Source organism: Alosa sapidissima, chromosome 10, assembly GCF_018492685.1.
Source record: "Alosa sapidissima isolate fAloSap1 chromosome 10, fAloSap1.pri, whole genome shotgun sequence".
Taxonomy (NCBI): Eukaryota; Metazoa; Chordata; class Actinopteri; order Clupeiformes; family Clupeidae; genus Alosa; species Alosa sapidissima.
The window spans coordinates 34,828,967-34,847,646 of NC_055966.1; the positions used below are offsets into that span (position 1 = coordinate 34,828,967).

The window sequence follows — 18,680 nt, forward strand, 5'->3', positions numbered from 1 at the left end:
CAGTATGGAAATGCTAAAGTCGCCTTGTTCTTGCCATTGTAAGCTGAAAGACTTGACTGTGAACACAAAAAGCTCAGCAGTTACATCCGGTCGTGTAATCGTTGGTGTAAACTATACCTACATTCCATTCATTCATGAAGAGTGTCAGCGAGAGAAACTAGATGCTCAAGTATAATATGACTGTCACGAGATTGTCAAGAGATTGATGTTCATTTTGAGTCACATATTACAAAAGTTCAAACTGATGAACAAATTACTGAGGGTACTCCATCAAACACAAAGTATGGGAATGTAAGGTAAAACGCTGTTTACGTGTGCAACTGTGATTCGCTAGCGATTGTTGCAAACGTGTGTATAATGGCAGAGCCGGTGAATAAGCAGCGAAAACCCTTGACGGAAGATGCAAAGAAAAGGAAAAGAGCTTCAGACCGAGCAAGGGCTCGCACACGCATCGACACGTACAGACGCTAGGGGGAGCTTCATAGAGAAAAAGCACTCAGGCTTGCCTGATGTCCCTTTAATTACAATCTGAATTTGACTTAAATCTGAGTAATGATATATGCAGAAGTGCAATAATTAAAGTTCCATCAAAATGATTTTGAAAGCGCTACTTTAAAGGTCCAGTATGTAGAAAATAATGGAAAATAAACTGTAACCATTCCAAAAATGATCACCATATGTTGTCAGAGAGTAAGGAATGGCTTATTTGACAACATTACTCTAACCCGTAAAACCCCGTAAAACCCATTAAAAAAAATGAGTTACGGGGCGGAATCTCTTGGAATTTTCGTTTATGTTTTGAACGATTAATTCTAGAATAGCGTATTAATAATGGGCTAGCGCGTCTTCCTATTTGGGTTGCCAAATTAGCAAAGGCCAACATGAACGCCTACGAGAGGCAGGCACATTTCCAAAATTAAAACAAGAAACAAATTAAGTGGACATCGGAGAAGCTTCCGGATATGGTGACGTCTTCATCAAACGAAGAATATCAAGTCTGACGCAGAGCTGGCCATATTTCTCCACAACAGGTAGCCTAGGCTAAACTTCATCTGCATCGCTAACTTCAGCTAAATATGTTACGTTGGTTAGAGAGGTATTTTTTGTTTTCACTGTTTCCGTAATGTGTAGCTGGGTCATGGTTGGAGATACGTTAAAGCAGCTGCAGGTCAACTAACGTTAGCTAAGTCTTCATTACATTTGGCAACCCAGAAGAGGCTCGCGTCTGGTAGTCTTGAGAGCGTTCACCAGTGTTTTGATTTTGGCCTACAGAACGTTCGGTAACAATCCTACAAATCGCACCTTTAAGGTAAAACAAATCTTTAGGGCTTCTTTAAAAAAGTTGTTAAGACTGCTGTATGTCTATGTGCATGTCTATATCAGCAGGGGGTTGTATGTTCACTTCAGACTCATCTGGGTTGTTCATTGGCACTAAAACGAAAGCTTCCTGCTGCTGCTGCGGTTGCTGCTCCGGTTGCTGTCCATTTGGTTCTGGGATTTTCTTGCATCTAAAACATGTGTATAGGCAATAGTGTAATCAGTCTATTAGCATGTGGTGAGAGTTTAGAGCTATAAATTCACTTTACATATACAAATTATGAATTATGAATATTACGGATAGGGTTATTGACATTCTACCCAGTGTACAGTACATGAAACATTTTACTAGATCAAAGTTTGGGCTTTGAATGAGTAGTGAGAGTAATAAGACTAGTTCTTTAGAACATGATAATATGGATAAGGAATGCTGATCGGGGCCACATTCTCAGGAGCGTGGCTATACCATAAGTCAACTCTTTGACTGCTTAAAGATTCAGCCTTTATAAATTACAGTTTCTACATTCCATTTTCATTTTATATTCACATAATTGTGTTTATATACCGTTTTATGAGGAGGACAACAGCCACACTGCCAAACAATGTAACAAATATAGCGACAAATATGACCCAGGGAAGTATGGTCTTCAGTGGGTCACCATCTTCATTATCTGGTGGTCTCTCTGGTGCCCCTTGTGAGTCTCCCTTATGATCTGCAACACGCATACAGTACATAGACATTCATTTTGGATACATCGTTTAAATGCAGTGGAACGTCTTCATGAATATACTGAGTTTACTTTACTTGTGTAAATATTTCCTGTGGAAAAGAGTGTCTCTGCTTTGATATCTTTGATGTGTGTTTCTTTTATCTGCATCGTTTGTTATGGTCATATGACCTGATGTCACTATAAAAGTGAGCACCTCAGTAGGTTTGAATGGAAAGCTTTGGTCAAAACATGTTGTCGTTTTAATCCATGTAACAATTATAATAAAATGTTTAAACCAATCCTTCCTTGTCCTTACCCTCCTTGGAGTGCCTGCTCTTTATCCGATCATGTAAATAAAATTGACTTATATTATAGTGATCATGGTGACACAGTAACACCTCACAATGCATCTTTCAGTGAATCCATTTCAGATCATTTTAGCAGCCCAACATTCTTCATAAACTTGATTCACTACATTCATACTGTAATACCTTACCCTGATTGGTGGGAATTGATGGGGTAGAGGGAGATGACTTTTCACCTGCAAACATACACGCACACACACACACACACACACACACACACACACACACAAACTCTACGCATTACATTTCATTCTTAACTCTCTTAATTTAATTCTCCCATGTGCGTAAGGGTAAAAAAAACTGCGTAGCTACGCGCATTTCAGTTGTTGTTTTAAAGGGCGTGAATTCTCCCCTTCGCTTAAATCTGTCATTTACGAGCAATAGAGGGAGTTACATGTTTTATTCATCCCTGCAGGGTAAATTCAGATGTCCAGCAGCCTTGTGTTGTCTACCAACAAGCATTCACACTGCTATACACTCATAAAAACCCTGATGACAACAGTTAATAAAATAAAAAGAGTCCCAAAACAAGCTTCTATCATTAGTAGTAAATAATTAATGCACTTCAAACAGGTCTGTTATGTAGTCTTATGGCGGCCGGAACAAATGACCTCCTGAACCTCTCAGTCCTGCAGCTCATTTGCTGATACACCTTCATGTTTTCCCCCATTACAGTGTGACACGATGGCATATTTTCCGGACATTACCTTATCCATGAGGCTACATTGTTAAATAGTGAAAACCCCATTATAATCACCCACTCTGGATATTAGAGCTTACCGACTGTGCATCTTCAGTTTTAACTTGACGTTAAGTCATAATGCCATAGCCTACCTCGTTCGAATCTGTCCATTCTGTCCGAATCTGACCAAAGTCAAACATACATTTGCACAGACGTCTGTACTTTTGTTGAGCAGCATAGTTTATATTCGCCTGTCTCTTGATTCGCTTGTAATAGAGGCTGGTATTGTTATGCCAGTCTCTCTACTGTATTTGAAACTGCAGGTGTCAGTCTACAGCTTGGTTAGCATCGATACATTGATATTATGAGTCAGTCTACAGCTTGGTTAGCATAGATACATTGATATTATGAGTCAGTCTACAGCTTGGTTAGCATAGATACATTGATATTATGAGTCAGTCTACAGCTTGGTTAGCATAGATACATTGATATCATGAGTCAGTCTACAGCTTGGTTAGCATAGATACATTGATATCATGAGTCAGTCTACAGCTTGGTTAGCATAGATACATTGCTATTATGAGTCAGTCTACAGCTTGGTTAGCATAGATACATTGATATTATGAGTCAGTCTACAGCTTGGTTAGCATAGATACATTGATATCATGAGTCAGTCTACAGCTTGGTTAGCATAGATACATTGATATTATGAGAAGCAGCTGCCATTGAAACTTTCTTTCTCAACAGTGAGTTTTTAAATTATGCATTTACACACCTCAAGCACGTCTAGACTCTTTATAAAAAAAAAACTCAAAGCAAAAGTGAAATTTTGTGAAGCCAATTTTTTGTTAGGCTGTGTAATGACACACCATATTACTGTAGGCCTGCGCTATTCAGTTCACCATGCTTACGTTCAAAATCAAAGACTGGTTTGTGTTCTTTCTGGAATTCAGAAGGTCAGTGAGAAAGTCCACGCTCCACGTTTTCATATCAGCCTATATTAACGAGGTGGTGGATCAGTCTGGTTCTATTGTAAATAAATCACGCCTCTTTCACAAGGCCGCCTTGATTTCGAACTTGTGGGTGTGGGGAAGCGGGAATGGGAGAGTACGCGTAACTGAAAAGTTTGTAACTGAAAAGTTCGTAACTGAAGCGCGTAGAAAAACGCTTACGTGCGATTTACGCACGAATGAGAGAATTACCCCCATTATGAATTTATGAAATACACTATAAGAATTTCAACAATTGTTGTTCACGTGAATAAATGTAAATCATCCACATAAAAGAGTTGGTGTAAAACTAAAAGCCAAGATAAAACTTACATGGACAAGGAAGATCCTTGGCAACAAACTGCAAAACACAAAGATAGACAGACAGACAAACACACACAAACATACACATAACAAAATGTAAAAAAAGACATATGTGTAATGGCATACAAATGACATCATTGGATGCACAGAAAATGGTTACGTGAGTAATGGGGAACTTACACCCTTCTGAGGGCAGTCCACAGTCACTACAACAGAGTCCACATGGCTCTCCACGTCAACAGCCGCAAAAGACGCATTCACAACAGGAGGTAGAAACCGCATGGCATCCTTCTTTTCTGGTTCTTCGTAATCATAGTGGGCACACTCTGTAGTCTGAAATATGAAACAAGAAAAACAAAAAGAAACTGAATTATTCTTAAAGTATTCATTTATCATTATCAATCATTTTAAAGGAGAAATCCAGTGAGTTTTCACATAAATCTCCATTTCTCAAGGTCACTGAGTACTGTTTTTAAAAAAACAACAAAAAAAAACATCGGTTTTACCTACCTCAAGTTGCTACAGCCAGCAGCTAACACAGCTAGGCAGCTACAGCACTACACTCATGCCCCCAGAGTGTAGCGCTGTAGTTGCCTGGATGCATTAGCTGCTGGCTGGAGTAACTCAAGCTAGGTAAAACCGATTGTTATTGTTTCTTGTGACCTTAAGAAACGGAGATATATGTGAAAACTTGCCGGATTTCTTCTTTAACAGGGGACAGGTGATGAGGAAGTCATGTTAAAGATGGGCACCATGGTAATGAGACAGTTTCACTGATCAAGTATAGTCCCATGGAGCCAAAAGTCTATTACAGCATATTTGTGGGAAATGTGTGCCAAAAGCTGGGTGTACTGTAAATGTGTGTGCTATTTTGATACAGCTACACCTACACAGAAAACCCTCTCAAAGCAGTGGTACGGATTTAAGAAGAAATCACAATCACATGCCAATCACATGTGGCTCCAGAGGCTGATGGCTCAGAAATGATAACAAGCCGTGGCCCACTGATTAGCACTCTGGACTTGTAACCGGAGGGTTGCCGGTTCGAGCCCCGACCAGTGGGCCGCGGCTGAAGTGCCCTTGAGCAAGGCACCTAACCCCTCACTGCTCCCCGAGCGCCGCCATTGTAGCAGGCAGCTCACTACGTCGGGATTAGTGTGTGCTTCACTTCACTGTGTGCTGTTTGTGTTTCACTAATTCACCGATTGGGTTAAATGCAGAGATCAAATTTCCCTCACGGGATCAAAAAAGTATATATATATATATATACTTATAGATGTCAATTGTGGTGTTGTCACAATACCAAACGTATGACTTCGATATGATACCATACTTAAGTAGCCTATCTCAATACAAATACTGACACGATACAAGAAAAGTTAGACATCAGTAACAGAAGACCAGAGCATGGAATCTTTTTGGAGTGGGGAAATTCAGTGGAAAAACAGATGACCTTCTTTTTAAATGATGATTAAAACCCCATTCTTAAAGTACTAACAGTAACAAAATAGGATATTGTATCATTTCTAATTTCAGGGTATCGTGATACTCCGTGATGTTCTGTGCATCATGCAACACTAGTCAATTGGTGTATTTTTGGTGTATTTGTCCTAAAACCTCCATACGTTGCAGGTCCATGCAGTGGTGCAGTAATCCGTTGCCTCATCAACTACATCCGCCATCGGTGGAGAGATGTGATAGCGGTTAAATCCGTCCTGTGGGCTGCACACACACTGAACCTTCTTCTGTGCTGCTGCCTGTGTCCCAGTCACACACCATGCCAAGCACAATACAACTGAGGGCACAAGAACACAGCTAGTCATATGAACATAGAAGAACAGTGATCCCCTGGTGATTTTCCTGGTAACAAATGAACATAAAACTATACAAATAAAACATGACCGCCGCTCAGTCCTGCACATTCTCTCTGCAGAAATACATCACGCTTGGCAGTTTGTCTCCATGTCCTACTCCATCCCCTACTCTGCTCTTGAAACTTTTGTGCATGTAAATGAGCATGTGTGCGTTTGCTTTTGTGTATGTGTGTGCTTCTCTCTGTGTGTGTGTGTGTGCATGTACGTGCGTACGAATGCCTACATGTCTACTGTGTGTGTGTGTGTGTGTGTGTGTGTGTGTGTGTGTGCATGTACGTGCGTACGTATGCCTACATGTCTACTGTGTGTGTGTGTGTGTGTGTGTGTGTGTGTGTGCATGTGTCATTATGTATCTTTGTGTGTATTTATGCATGTGCACTGCATGTTAATGTGTGTGTGTGTGTGAGTGTGTTCATACCTGTGTGTGTCTGTGCTTATGTGTGTGTTTATGTGTGTGTGTATGTCTGTGCTTGTGTGTGTGTGTTTGTGTTTTTATATGTGTGTGTGCATGTATCTTTATGTGTGTGATTATGTGTGTTCATGAGTGTGTGTGAGTGTGCATGCATACTGTACAGTCACTACATGTACATATATCAATTTACTGTATGGTCCCCTATGAATGGAATTCCACAAAACTTGGCCTGCATTCAGAGGGTGTCATAATGATCCTACACTTCAAGTTCTGTGCAGTTTTGAACCTGTCAGCCAAAGATACCTGGGATTACAACACCTCGTTTTTGCTTTTTCATTTTTAACTAGGTTGCACTATACATCAAATGAGTTGTTATGTAGTAGGGGTTATGGGATGGGTTGACATGGCCCCTGGAGGCCAACATACAAAAATGGTCTTCCTAGGCCCTACAGTTCTTGAGATATTCACAGAAAACTGTGTCTGGCCATCTACAGGCCAGTTGGTATCCAGTCACTAAATTTACATATAAATTAATGTATTGTATGCCCCACCCATGAACGGAATTTCACGAAACTGTGCATGCATTCAGAAGGTGGGTGTCAGAATGATTCTACACCTCAAGTTTTGACCATGTCAGCCAGAGATGCCTGCGATTACAACACCTAATTTTTGCTTTTTCATTTTTAACTAAGTGCCACCAGAGCCTATCTATAAGGCTCTGGGTGGCACTAAAGGCTTAGGCTACACGCGTTATCCACGAGTTATGGGATGGGTTGACATGGCGCTGCCAGGCGCACTGAGCGCCTTCCGTTTTTGCATAGGCGGCTGGAATTTCCCAAATCGAATGTCCGACTAGTCCACTGGGCCCACGTCATTCACAGTTTTATGAAGACTTTATATTAGTGCACCTTGTGTTTTACAAGCGGCAAAGTGCCCATGTGATCGCGCCCTATATATGTCACTACGCCGAGTCTACGCAGAAGCATTTGTAAATCAAGTAAGCTACGTCAGAAATTAAACTATATGCCAAACATCTGGTGTCACCGTGCACAAATGCGATTTTTACAATTACGATTTAAACAATTCAATTAGTTTACGTTAGTAGAGCCTTTTCAACCACTCGTTTAAGTTATTAAAATCGCTGTTTACCGAGATATATGACCTCGTCAGTGCCACCCATTGGACCAACCATCCTTCGGAATCTTCTTAGAGGCATAGAAAGAGAGAGTTTCGGCGTCGCCGCCACGCGATCAAGAGTTCCAAAAAAAAAACCCTGAAAGGCTGAATCTCAGGACGGTGGGATGTATTTCTTGATGGTGGAATTAAGTCATTGACTACTGACCAAGTGATGTAAACTAAAGCCCGTGTAAACTTCAAACACTTCCATAATCCGTAAACGGAGTGAGTGTCGTCACTCCTGTTTTTTCCACCGCTCTCGAAAGTGAAAGTTTTGGACGAATGAGACGCTCAGATCTGTATGAATGTAAGGCATGTTTGTATTGTAAGATTCCAGTGTATGGAAATATTCCACTCATTTAAAAGGACACAAACACACACACAGATAAAACCTCAGAATTGGCAAACAAGCCTATTGCTTATTGCAGGTCCACAAATAAGCATTAGTATAATAATCCAAAATATTAAAAAGTAAGTATAGAACTATGAGAAACATAGGAATATAAAAATGTAGCCTACCTTACATAAAAGTAAAGCATAAAATAATTGCATCAAAATCGAATACAAATAATATAAATAATTAAAATACTTAATTAATCAACCCTGAGATAAAAGCAATTGGTGACATAAGATCTAAACATTTCACAATGTTCTTCAGGTGATATAAAGCTGATGTAGATATTTCTTTCATGTGTCTGTTGAAGTTTAGATTGCTGCCAATTAAGACACCAATCTAACCTCTCAGTCAAATGATGTCTGCAGGCCAAGTATTTGAAGGACATCTTTGCAAAAAACATTGCAGGGAGATACTAGTCTGGAACACGATAGTTTACTAGCATTTCCTGCCGAATCAGCAACGAGAGAGGATGACGCTATAGATTTGAAACTGAAAGGGGTTATGTTAACCCCTGCTTGAACTGCGGTGGGCGAGACACACACATCTGATCGCAACAGCTGCCCAGCCTTTAACAAGCGCTGCGTTGGCATGAGCCAACTGATCTGTTCTACTGTGAAAGTGTGGAGACGTCAGCCGAGAGGGGGGAAATATGAGAGTGTAATGTATTATCCAGGGCTATTCTTCTAGACATTGATCAAAATGCCCAAACTGAAAATAGCCATGTAGTTAATCTTGTGGCTTATGACGGTGAGTTTATAAGAACTATTGAAATCACTAATGTAAGTGTGGGACACTACAGTTCCATGTTGTGGACAGCAACATTTTGTGCATCTCAGACCAAATGTGCACACTCTCCAACAGGAGGCCCCAGAGCTCACAGAATATAAAGATCTGTTTGTGGCACTGTAGGCAAACTACCTGTAGTGTATCACATGCACCTGGACAATTCTGTGCACCCCATATGTGCCACCAGACGGGTGCCGTTAGCCATGACAGACAAAATCATCGAAGAGCTCAGCAGAATGACTAAGTTAGGAGTTATAAAGCCTGTTCAGGAGCCCACTGAGTGGGTATCGGCCATGGTGACTGCATGCAAGAAAGATGGTAGCATTAGACTGTGCATTGACCCTGTCCACCTCAACAGAGCCCTGCTCCGGCTGCATCATCCCGTGATAACTGTAGACCAGATGGATGCTGACATGCCAGGGGCCAAAGTGTTCAGCATCCTTGACGCAAAGTGTGGCTTCTGTTCTGGCAAGTGTCACTCAGCGAGGAGTCATCAAAAGATGACCACCAATATGACCCCAGTGGGTCGCTATGCCTTCCTCCGCATGCCCTTTAGAATATTCACAGGCACGTAGTGAGGTCTTCCGGAGGGGCATGGAGCAACTTTTTGAAGGGCTACCTTGTGCAATTGTGGTCGATGACATCTTGGTCTGGGGCCGCACTAGAGACGAGCATGATTTGCGTCTCCGCCAGGTAATGGAGCCATCAATCTCAAACTGAATCCTGACAAGTGTCATTTCCGAGTATCAGATGTCTCGTACGTAGGCCACCTGCTCACTGATCAGGGCATTAAACCGGACCCTGCCAAGACTGCTGCAGTGCGCCTGATGACTCCCCCGGAGGACAAGCATGGAATCCATTGATTTCTGGGCATGGCGAACTACCTTTCCAAGTTCATCCCGGGCTACAGTGAAGTCACAGCACCCTTACGTCAACTCTTGCTTCAGGATGTGGGCTGGAACTGGCAAGAACACCACACAGCGGATTTCCCCAAGCCCTTACTAGCCCTCCGGTACTCCAACGTCCATCTCCCAGTGGTGCTGTCACCTCCAGGGCCCTCACAGAGACTGACACCGGATACGCACAAATAGAGAAGGAGCTACGTACTTGCCCTTGTCTATGCCTGTCAGAAATTCCACAACTACATATGGCCGGCCTGCGACCGTTGTGACTGATCATCATCAGCCTCTCATCACTATCTTGCGAAAACCGAATAGCATCTGCACGTCTTCAAAGGATGATGCTTAAACTACAGCGCTACAATCTCAATGTGATTTATAAAAAGGGCAAAGAGCTGTACATCGCAGATGCACTCTCCTGTCTCGTGCATACCTGCTCTCCACTGACCGGGCTGAAATGGATGAGGACTATGATGTCATGACAGTGGAGGTCCTCTCATCAAAGAGAACAGAGGAGCTCAGACGAGAGACATTGGCAGACCCTCTGTGCAGGCGCTTATTAGATGTCATCACTACCGGCTGGCCTGACTCATCAAAGACATTGTCGCATGACTTGAGGCAGTTCTATTCCATGAGAGATGAACTCACAACTCCCAGCAACCTGCTTGCCTTGCTCCATGGTCAGCGTTTCATCATTCCCCATTCGCTGCAACGCTACTACATCAAACAGCTGCATCAAGGTCACCCAGACCTCAAGGCTACAAAGCGCAGGGCCAGAGAAACCATGTTTTGGCCCAGTGTCTACCAGGACATTGAAAGTGAAGTCTCTAGGTGTGCCCCATGCAATGCCCTTCGACCACACCAAACAAAAGAGCCCCTACAGCTGCATGACATACCCGACCTGCCCTGGGCTCTCACGGCAGCAGATATTTTTAAATGGGGGGGGAGAGAACATCTCCTGCTTGTTGACTCCTACCCTGGCTGGTACAAAATAGACCAGCTCCCTAACACAACCAGTGCAACCATCATAACCAGGCTGAAACGCCACTTTGCCACCTACAGTAGGGAGCACCTCAGCAACTTATGACTGACAACGCGACAACATTCACAAGTAGAGAGTTCCAGGAATTTGCCAGCACATGGGACTTCTGCAGGACTAATGGTAAGACAACCAGGGGATACGACAGGCTAGGAACAGTGCTAGGGAGAGCACAACAGCCCAACAGTTATCAAGTCCAGGCTGGAGATGGCACGTATGTGAGGAACAGACGCCACCTGCTACATACACCTGAGACCTACACCCCTCCCACGACAGTGGAGGCACCACCATGTACCGTAGATGAACCGACAACAGACCCCCAGCCTGGTATCATCCAGCCGGGGGCGGCACAGACACAGGAACCTGTCATCACCCGTTCAGGGAGGTTGTCAAAGCCCAATTCTCTTTACAAAGACTACACTACATAAACATGACTATTTTTTTTTTTGCATACACAAGACACGTTATGGTTTTCTTTAAAGTTTCATAGGCTATTCTCATTCTCAGTTATAGGCTGTTCATGTACCTCTCACAGCAGCCTGCAGCTCCTTTTGGCTAAAAAAAAAGGAAAAGGTAAGAGGTCGGCCCATACAAATGTATTTCTGTTGATATTTCTGATGATATTTTGGGCCTTGTGAATGTTCTATTTCTGTTGAGGCTGTGCATTGTATGCTTATACACCCCCATACATCCTGGTTACAGTAGATAGCCTTGTAAAAGCATAAATAGTTGGCTATTCTAACCATAGTTATTAAACAGATTATTTTGACTGCTCTCTGTCTTTAAGAAGGGGGATGTAGATTATGTTAATAGTTGACCTGGCAACCATCCCTAAATCCTATCTACAGGAGATGACGTTAAGGGGTCTAGGGGAATTGTGGGTAGAAGGTTTTTGGAACGGAGAGCTACCTGCATGTCAATAAACTTACCTCGCTTCTACAGCGTAATCGTTAAGTGTCTGATTCCACACATCTACAAACAGATACACAAGTTAAAACTGATGAACAAAAGAAATGAGGGCGCACCATCAAAGTCAAATGATGATAATGTATGGTAGAACAGCATGACTCTCTTGGCAGACATCAACAATAGCACAGCTGAAAGAGATAAAAGCAGTGACGTATTTGAAAATTCTATGCTATGCTACTCATGAATATGTGGCAGATCAGTTTATCTCTGCTGATAGTTAAAAAAAAAAAAATACAAAACTTATTTAAAATATTTAAAACTGCAGAAACCCATATGCTGCTGTTTTAATTACAATCTGACTTGAATCTGAGTAATGATTGTAAGATTTCTACTGAAAGCATCTGGAAATATATGCATGAGCATGACAAAAAATAAAATACTAACAAGGAAAAATGTGAGGATGTTAAGTCTATTCTCCGTCTCTGTGTTCTCTGGCATCAGACAAGGGGAGGTCTTCATCTGATTTGGTCTGCGCTGTTCTCTCAGGGGTCGTAAGGGGAGGTCTTCATCTGATTTGGTCTGCGCTGTTTTCTCAGCCCTCAGGGGTCGTAAGGGGAGGTCTTCATCTGATTTGGTCTGCGCTGTTCTCTCAGGGGTCGTAAGGGGAGGTCTTCATCTGATTTGGTCTGCGCTGTTCTCTCAGGGGTCGTAAGGGGAGGTTTTCATCTGATTTGGTCTGCGCTGTTCTCTCAGCCCTCAGGGGTCGTAAGGGGAGGTCTTCATCTGATTTGGTCTGCGCTGTTCTCTCAGGGGTCGTAAGGGGAGGTCTTCATCTGATTTGGTCTGCGCTGTTCCCTCATTGCTACCCTTCCCTTCAGGCTTATTGGTTGGTTGGTGTTTGTAGCTAAAAAAAATGAGTATAGGCAACGGTGCAGTCAATATATCAGCATAGAGAAAGTTTAGAACAACAAATACCTTGTTTTTCATATTTTTAAAAATAGATATGGATAGGTGCTATTTACATTACATTTGATGTACTGTATATGAAACATTTTACAATAAAAGTAAGAATGTTAATGCTGTAATGAGTAATGGTGTGTGGGTAAACCTTAGGTCAACTCTTTGACTGCTTAAAGATTGAACATTTATAAATTACACTCACTAGTTTTTCATTTTTATATTCATACAATAGGGATTTTATACCGTTTTATGATCAGGACAACAGCCACACTGCCAATGAATGTAACAATGGCAGATACGGCAAAGGGAAGTACAGTCTTCAACAGGACATCTTTTTGATCTGGTGGTGCACTTTTTGAATCCTCTGTGTGATCTGCAACACATACACAGTACATATGTAGATACTCATCGTTTAGACGCAGTGAAATGTCCAGATCTGAGGATATTGATTTCACTTGTTTTCTGTAAATATTTCCTGTGGAAAAGAGTGTTTCCAATTTATATGTTTGATGTGTGTTTCTTTTGTAAGCATCTCCAGTGGCTTTTGTTAAGGTCATATAAGCTGATGTCACTCACTTGCTCTTTATCTGATCATTTAAATAAAATCGACTTATATCTGCTTTCATTAACACCTCACAATGCATGCATCTTTAAGTGAATCCATTTCAGATCATTTTAGCAGCCCAATGTTCTTGGTAAACTTGACTCACTACATTCATACTGTAATGCCTTACTCTGATTGGTGGGAATTGATGGGAGAGAGGAAGATGCCTGGTCACCTGAAAACACACACACACACACACACACACACACACACACACACACACACACACACACACAAACACACACATACAACCCTGCACATTACAACTCATTCAGTCATATTCTGAATTTATGAGATACACTATAAGAAATTTAACAAATGTTGTATTTTCACATGAATAAATATGTCAATCATCCACATAAAAGAGTTGGTGTAAAACTAAAAGCCAAGCGAAAACTTACATGGACATGGAAGATCCTTGGCAATAAACTGCAGAACACACAGACACACAAACATACACATAACGAAATGTAAAAAAGACATTAATATGTAATGACATACAAATGACATCATTGGATGCACAGAAAATGGTTAAAGTGAGTAATGGGGGACTTACACCCTTCTGAGGACAGTCCACAGTCACTACAACTACCACGTGATTCTCCATAACAACAGCCTCAAATGACGCATTTACAACAGGGGCGGCAAACACCATGGCATCCTTTTTTTCTGGTACCTCGTAATCATAGTAGGCACACTCCGTAGTCTGAAAAGAGAGAACAAAAAGAAACATATTTATTAAGTATTAATTAAATTAGTGGACATGATCATTTTTTTTTTACCAGGGGACAGGTGATGAGGAAGTCATGTTAAAGATGGGCACCATGGTAATGAGACAGTTTCACTGATCAAGTATAGTCTCATGGAGCCAAAAGTCTATTACAGCATATTGCTAGTTTGACACACCTAAAGAGATTTTGACATTGATTAAATATTCAAAACCTTCTCAAAGCAGTGGTGCAGATTTAAGAAGACCTCCATACACTCTTGCCACACAATGCTAATCACATTTGGCTCCAGAGGCTAATTGCTCAGAAAGTACCTCAATACCAATACTGACACAATACCAAAAACCTTAGACATCAATAACAGAAATATAAAATAAGCCTAGAGCGCAGAGCATGGAACCTTTTTTGGGTGTGGGAATTCTTAAAAAAAAAAAAAAATAAATATATATATATATAGCTGCAAGCAGCAATGTGGGGGCCTAGCAGTACTAGCAGGAATGGCGTTGCCTTGGCATGGGCAAGCACTCAGCAATTTTGATGGCAATTGGATAAAGAATTATAGTGTTATAGTGAGTTATAAGCTCATTTATTTTACTACAGCGCCGCTACAGGACAAATTACAGCAATTTCTGTGCACGTTCTCACAATCAAGTACCGAGTCCCTGTACCAAGTTTGGCTTTAGTACATCAAAGCGTTGCTGAGATACGAGCTCACTTCTTGTATTGCAGTGCCCCCTACAGAGGCCAAATGATGCCAATTTCCTAGTGCGTCATCACAATCAGGTACCAAGTCCCTGTACCAAGTTTGGACTGTGTACATCAAAGTGTTGCTGAGATACAAGCTCACTTCCTGTATTGCAGCACCCTAGAGGCCAAATGATGCCAATTTCCTAGTGCGTCATCACAATCAGGTACCAAGTCCCCTTACCAAGTTTGGACTTCATACATCAAAGCCTTGCTGAGATAAGAGCTCACTTCCTGTTTGGCGGCTTCATCGCCATATTTGATTGGCTGTCTCGTGAAAAACGGATGAAATTTGTGACCGCTGAAAATTTAGTTTAGACTAAATCCAATATGGCGGAGGTCCAATATGGCGGAAAGTGGCGTGATAGGGGTCACTGAACTCAGGTCAGTCTAAGGATTCCAACGGTGCCTGATTTGCGAAAATCGGACGCACTGTTTAATGGTCACATGCATGAATGCGAGTCCAGTTTCGACCCATTGGTGGCGCTAGAGTGTTGGGCATAGAGTTCTGTAAATTGGTGAGAATGATCATGGGACAGTCCTGAATCAGTGTGGCGAATTTTCAATTTTCGGCCAAATTTAGACCTGTTGGTGGCGCTAGACGGCTGGGTTTAGAGATCGGTAAATTAGCGTGAGAAACTTTCTGCCAAATTTCAGCACTTTTTAGCCAGGCGTTCTATGGACTTCCATAGACTCCAATGGCAGAGGAATAAATAATAGGAAAAGCTAGTAACTCAGTGGGTGCCTTCGCAGCTTCGCTGCTAGGCCCCCCAAAAACAGAAGACCTTATTACTTTTTTTTAAATCATCATCGGCCATCAGTCATCCAGGGTTTTTAAAAAACTGATTAAAACCCCATTCTTAAAGTACTGACACTAGCAAAATGGGATATTGTATCATTTCTAATTTCAGAGTATCATGATACTCTAATGTTCTGTGCATCATGCAACACTAGTCAATTGGTGTATTTTTGGTGTATTAGTCCTAAAAACTCCATACGTTGCAGGTCCATGCAGTGGTGCAGTAATCCTTTGCCTCATCAACTACATCAGCCGTTGGCGGAGAGATGTGATATTGGCGAAAGCCATCTTGTAGGCTGCACAAACACTGAACCTTCTTCTGTGCTGCTGACTGTGTCACATTCACACACCATGCCAAGCACAATACAACTGAGGGCACAAGAACACAGATAGTCATATGAACAAAGGAAAACAGTGTTACACATTATTGTGTGTGGAGGGGGTTGATAGCAAGACAGTGGATACGGGTATGTTCAAAAGTTTTTTTTCTGTTGACAGACATTGTGACAGTATAAAGAAAACAAAGGCTTTTACAGCATTCTGCAAATGAAAAATGGCCGATATACAGTAAAACACCCCTTGGTCAGAGCTGTGCACCACTGTACATCTTTCTATACATCCTGGCGTTTCTGTCTGTCATGTCACATCACATAATATTTATATATGCTAGACAGACTATGACAACTAATTATGACCACTAGTTCAACACATTTGCATGTGATGACAAGCGATGAAATAAGGCCAATTTGTCTTATGGGTAGGACTTCAGCACGGAACCAGTATAGTGCATTTTGACCAACAGGACATTAGCAATTGAAAATTAAAAAAAAAAAAAAAAAAACATACAAAATCAGTTTAATGGATGTACTAAATCATTGCTATTTGTTCAAGATGGTGAGAAACTGCTTTAATGATGTGCACAAGTGATTAGATGATATGGAGCTTGAACAAACAGTTTGTTTCCATTCTGATCTGAGAAATGCACCAAAGCAAAAGAGAAAAACTGTAAGTAGGCCTACAGGTCATGTAATTCCTCTGCCTCTGCAATGACACCAGCACAGTAGATGGCGCCAACCACCACTTTTGAGATCAGTAGCTTCAACCAGCTCCTGATCATGATCAATGTTACCCTGGATTTTCCAGGCTAGAACAATGTAACAGTAGCAGCTGGTCCTAGCTGTGCAGTACAAAAGAGTGTAGATGTAACTATGGAAAGTTCTATTGAGTTTCACCTCTTGTTGCTTCTGTACTCTTTGGCAGTATGTATGTATGTTAGAGAATTTCTAATTAGCTTAATTGCTAGCACACTCGACTCCCGAGGTCCTGCTGTTGGGTGAGTGCAGGGCTGAGCCACACGGTTCAACACATCACAGGTTACATTGGTGCCGTGACCCAGTTCGGGAGTGAGGTTTAGGGGGGTGAGTGTAATGATAGCCTGCTGGTCTGTAGCTGTGCAGTATACGTTGTGTAAACCTCCCTCCTGATGTCTTAAGAGATGTGCTACTAAGAAGGCTAGCAGCCTGGGCTTTTAGCTCAATTGCTAGCACATCTATCTATTTTATTCTTAGTACTTGTTTAATGTTACTGCTAATTGTACATGTACACATAACTGTACATGTTGTTCATACATTGTTCATAGGCTTACTACATAGCCATATTTATTCTGCTCTTTAAAGGTATCTGCTAATACACTGCACATATTTATATTTAATTTATATTAGGCCTACTGTAAAACACCTTCTGTTAACCAACTGTATGGGCTAGGCCTGCTACTGCCTAAACTAACGTTGACAGATTCATAAATGCAAAAATAATGTTGCAGTGCAACCACATGTAATATGTTGTGTGGTAGAAATAAGCTCAGAGAGGGCTAGATCTCTGAACTGTACTGGCATGGCAGGAAGAAGCCACCGAACTGGAAGTTGCACCAAATACTTACTTTGCAGACTATGTTTGACACCTACAGTGGTGTGGAACACACTATTTTGCACACAAGTGCAGCTTAGAAGAACAGAGTATGTTTGAACTGTATAGGCCTACATAAACAGTCAGTTAGTCTGTAGAAAGTGAGAGTGAGATGCTGTAGATACTAGATAGAGAGTGAGATTTTGTAGAAAGTGAGAGGGATCACCCTGCCATCACATACAAATCACAGCTCAACAGTTACCGCCCACTAGCCTAATCGTAGCCTACACACAATAACTTTCATGTCACTGACAGCAGAGCTGCCAATTCTCCAATCTCTTGAGAGTGAGATTAATTCATTTGAGGGTTGGCAATATGACAATTTCAACCACTAACACAACATAGTGAATAAATATAAATTCCGATACAAAATCTAAGACCATAGGCTAGGCCTACATATTTTTGAGAATGTGAGAGTCAGTAGCCTACAACAGGACTTGATTTCCATGCGTAGGCCTAATATCTGACACATTTTTCAAAAATGTATTTTCTACCTAAAACGTCAACCACCCAAGAAAGTCCACAGGCGTAATATTAGAGCAATACCAAAGATCCTTATCCGTCTCTGGCAATACGTTCCACAAAACAAACGTTAAAACAGCAACGCCTTGAATTTCCTATAACTTAGTCAAATAACTCTCTTGGCCTACCTGTAGTCCTTACGTTACATTCTCCTAGGCTCTGTAACCTATACAACAGGGAATTCCCATTCCTATGCATCGCCATCGCGATATGAACTATTTAGGCTACCTGGATGAAGGAAAAGAGATGCACAACTCCAAAACCTGTCAGGTAAGGCAGGCGACACACCCTTAAGAACCCGGAATATGGGGACGGCTTTGCTTAACTATGGGCACTCTGAGGATGTGTTGCATATTTTGTTGTTGAAAAATATGTTTTGCTGAGGTACTGATGGAAGCCAGCTGTAAACACCAACAAAGTACTTTTATGCATGGCATCATAGGCCACTCTTGTTGATGGGTAATAATATAATTTCATGC

At 41.6% G+C, this 18,680-nt stretch overlaps 1 protein-coding gene across 2 annotated transcripts; it reads right to left on the reverse strand.

Annotated features, from left to right (window-relative positions):
* Positions 1-1,244: 1,244 nt before the first annotated feature.
* Positions 1,245-18,516, reverse strand: LOC121719942. 2 transcript variants are annotated; one of them, XM_042105718.1, is made up of 7 exons: positions 18,330-18,516; positions 15,914-16,083; positions 4,568-4,720; positions 4,397-4,424; positions 2,524-2,568; positions 1,883-2,030; positions 1,245-1,508 (listed from the first exon to the last, which is right to left on the reverse strand). In XM_042105718.1, the coding sequence occupies exons 1-7, from the start codon at positions 18,403-18,405 to the stop codon at positions 1,346-1,348; spliced, it is 783 nt and encodes a 260-aa protein (XP_041961652.1). In that variant the 5' UTR covers positions 18,406-18,516; the 3' UTR covers positions 1,245-1,345. The 2 variants fall into 2 exon arrangements, with proteins under 2 accessions (XP_041961652.1, XP_041961653.1); XM_042105719.1 differs by lacking the exons at positions 15,914-16,083; positions 18,330-18,516 and adding exons at positions 6,013-6,182; positions 7,823-8,096.
* Between the last annotated feature and the right edge of the window lie 164 nt (positions 18,517-18,680).

Excerpts from the sequence above, each read along its gene's own strand:
- LOC121719942 (XM_042105718.1), bottom strand. The coding sequence starts at position 18,405 with ATGGCGATGCATAGGAATGGGAATTCCCTGTTGTATAGGTTACAGAGC. Across the intron at positions 2,569-4,396 it reads CAAGGATCTTCCTTGTCCAT|GTGAAAAGTCATCTCCCTCT; the intron begins GTAAGTTTTATC and ends GTATGTTTGCAG. Across the intron at positions 1,509-1,882 it reads GTTGTCCTCCTCATAAAACG|ATGCAAGAAAATCCCAGAAC; the intron begins GTATATAAACAC and ends CACATGTTTTAG.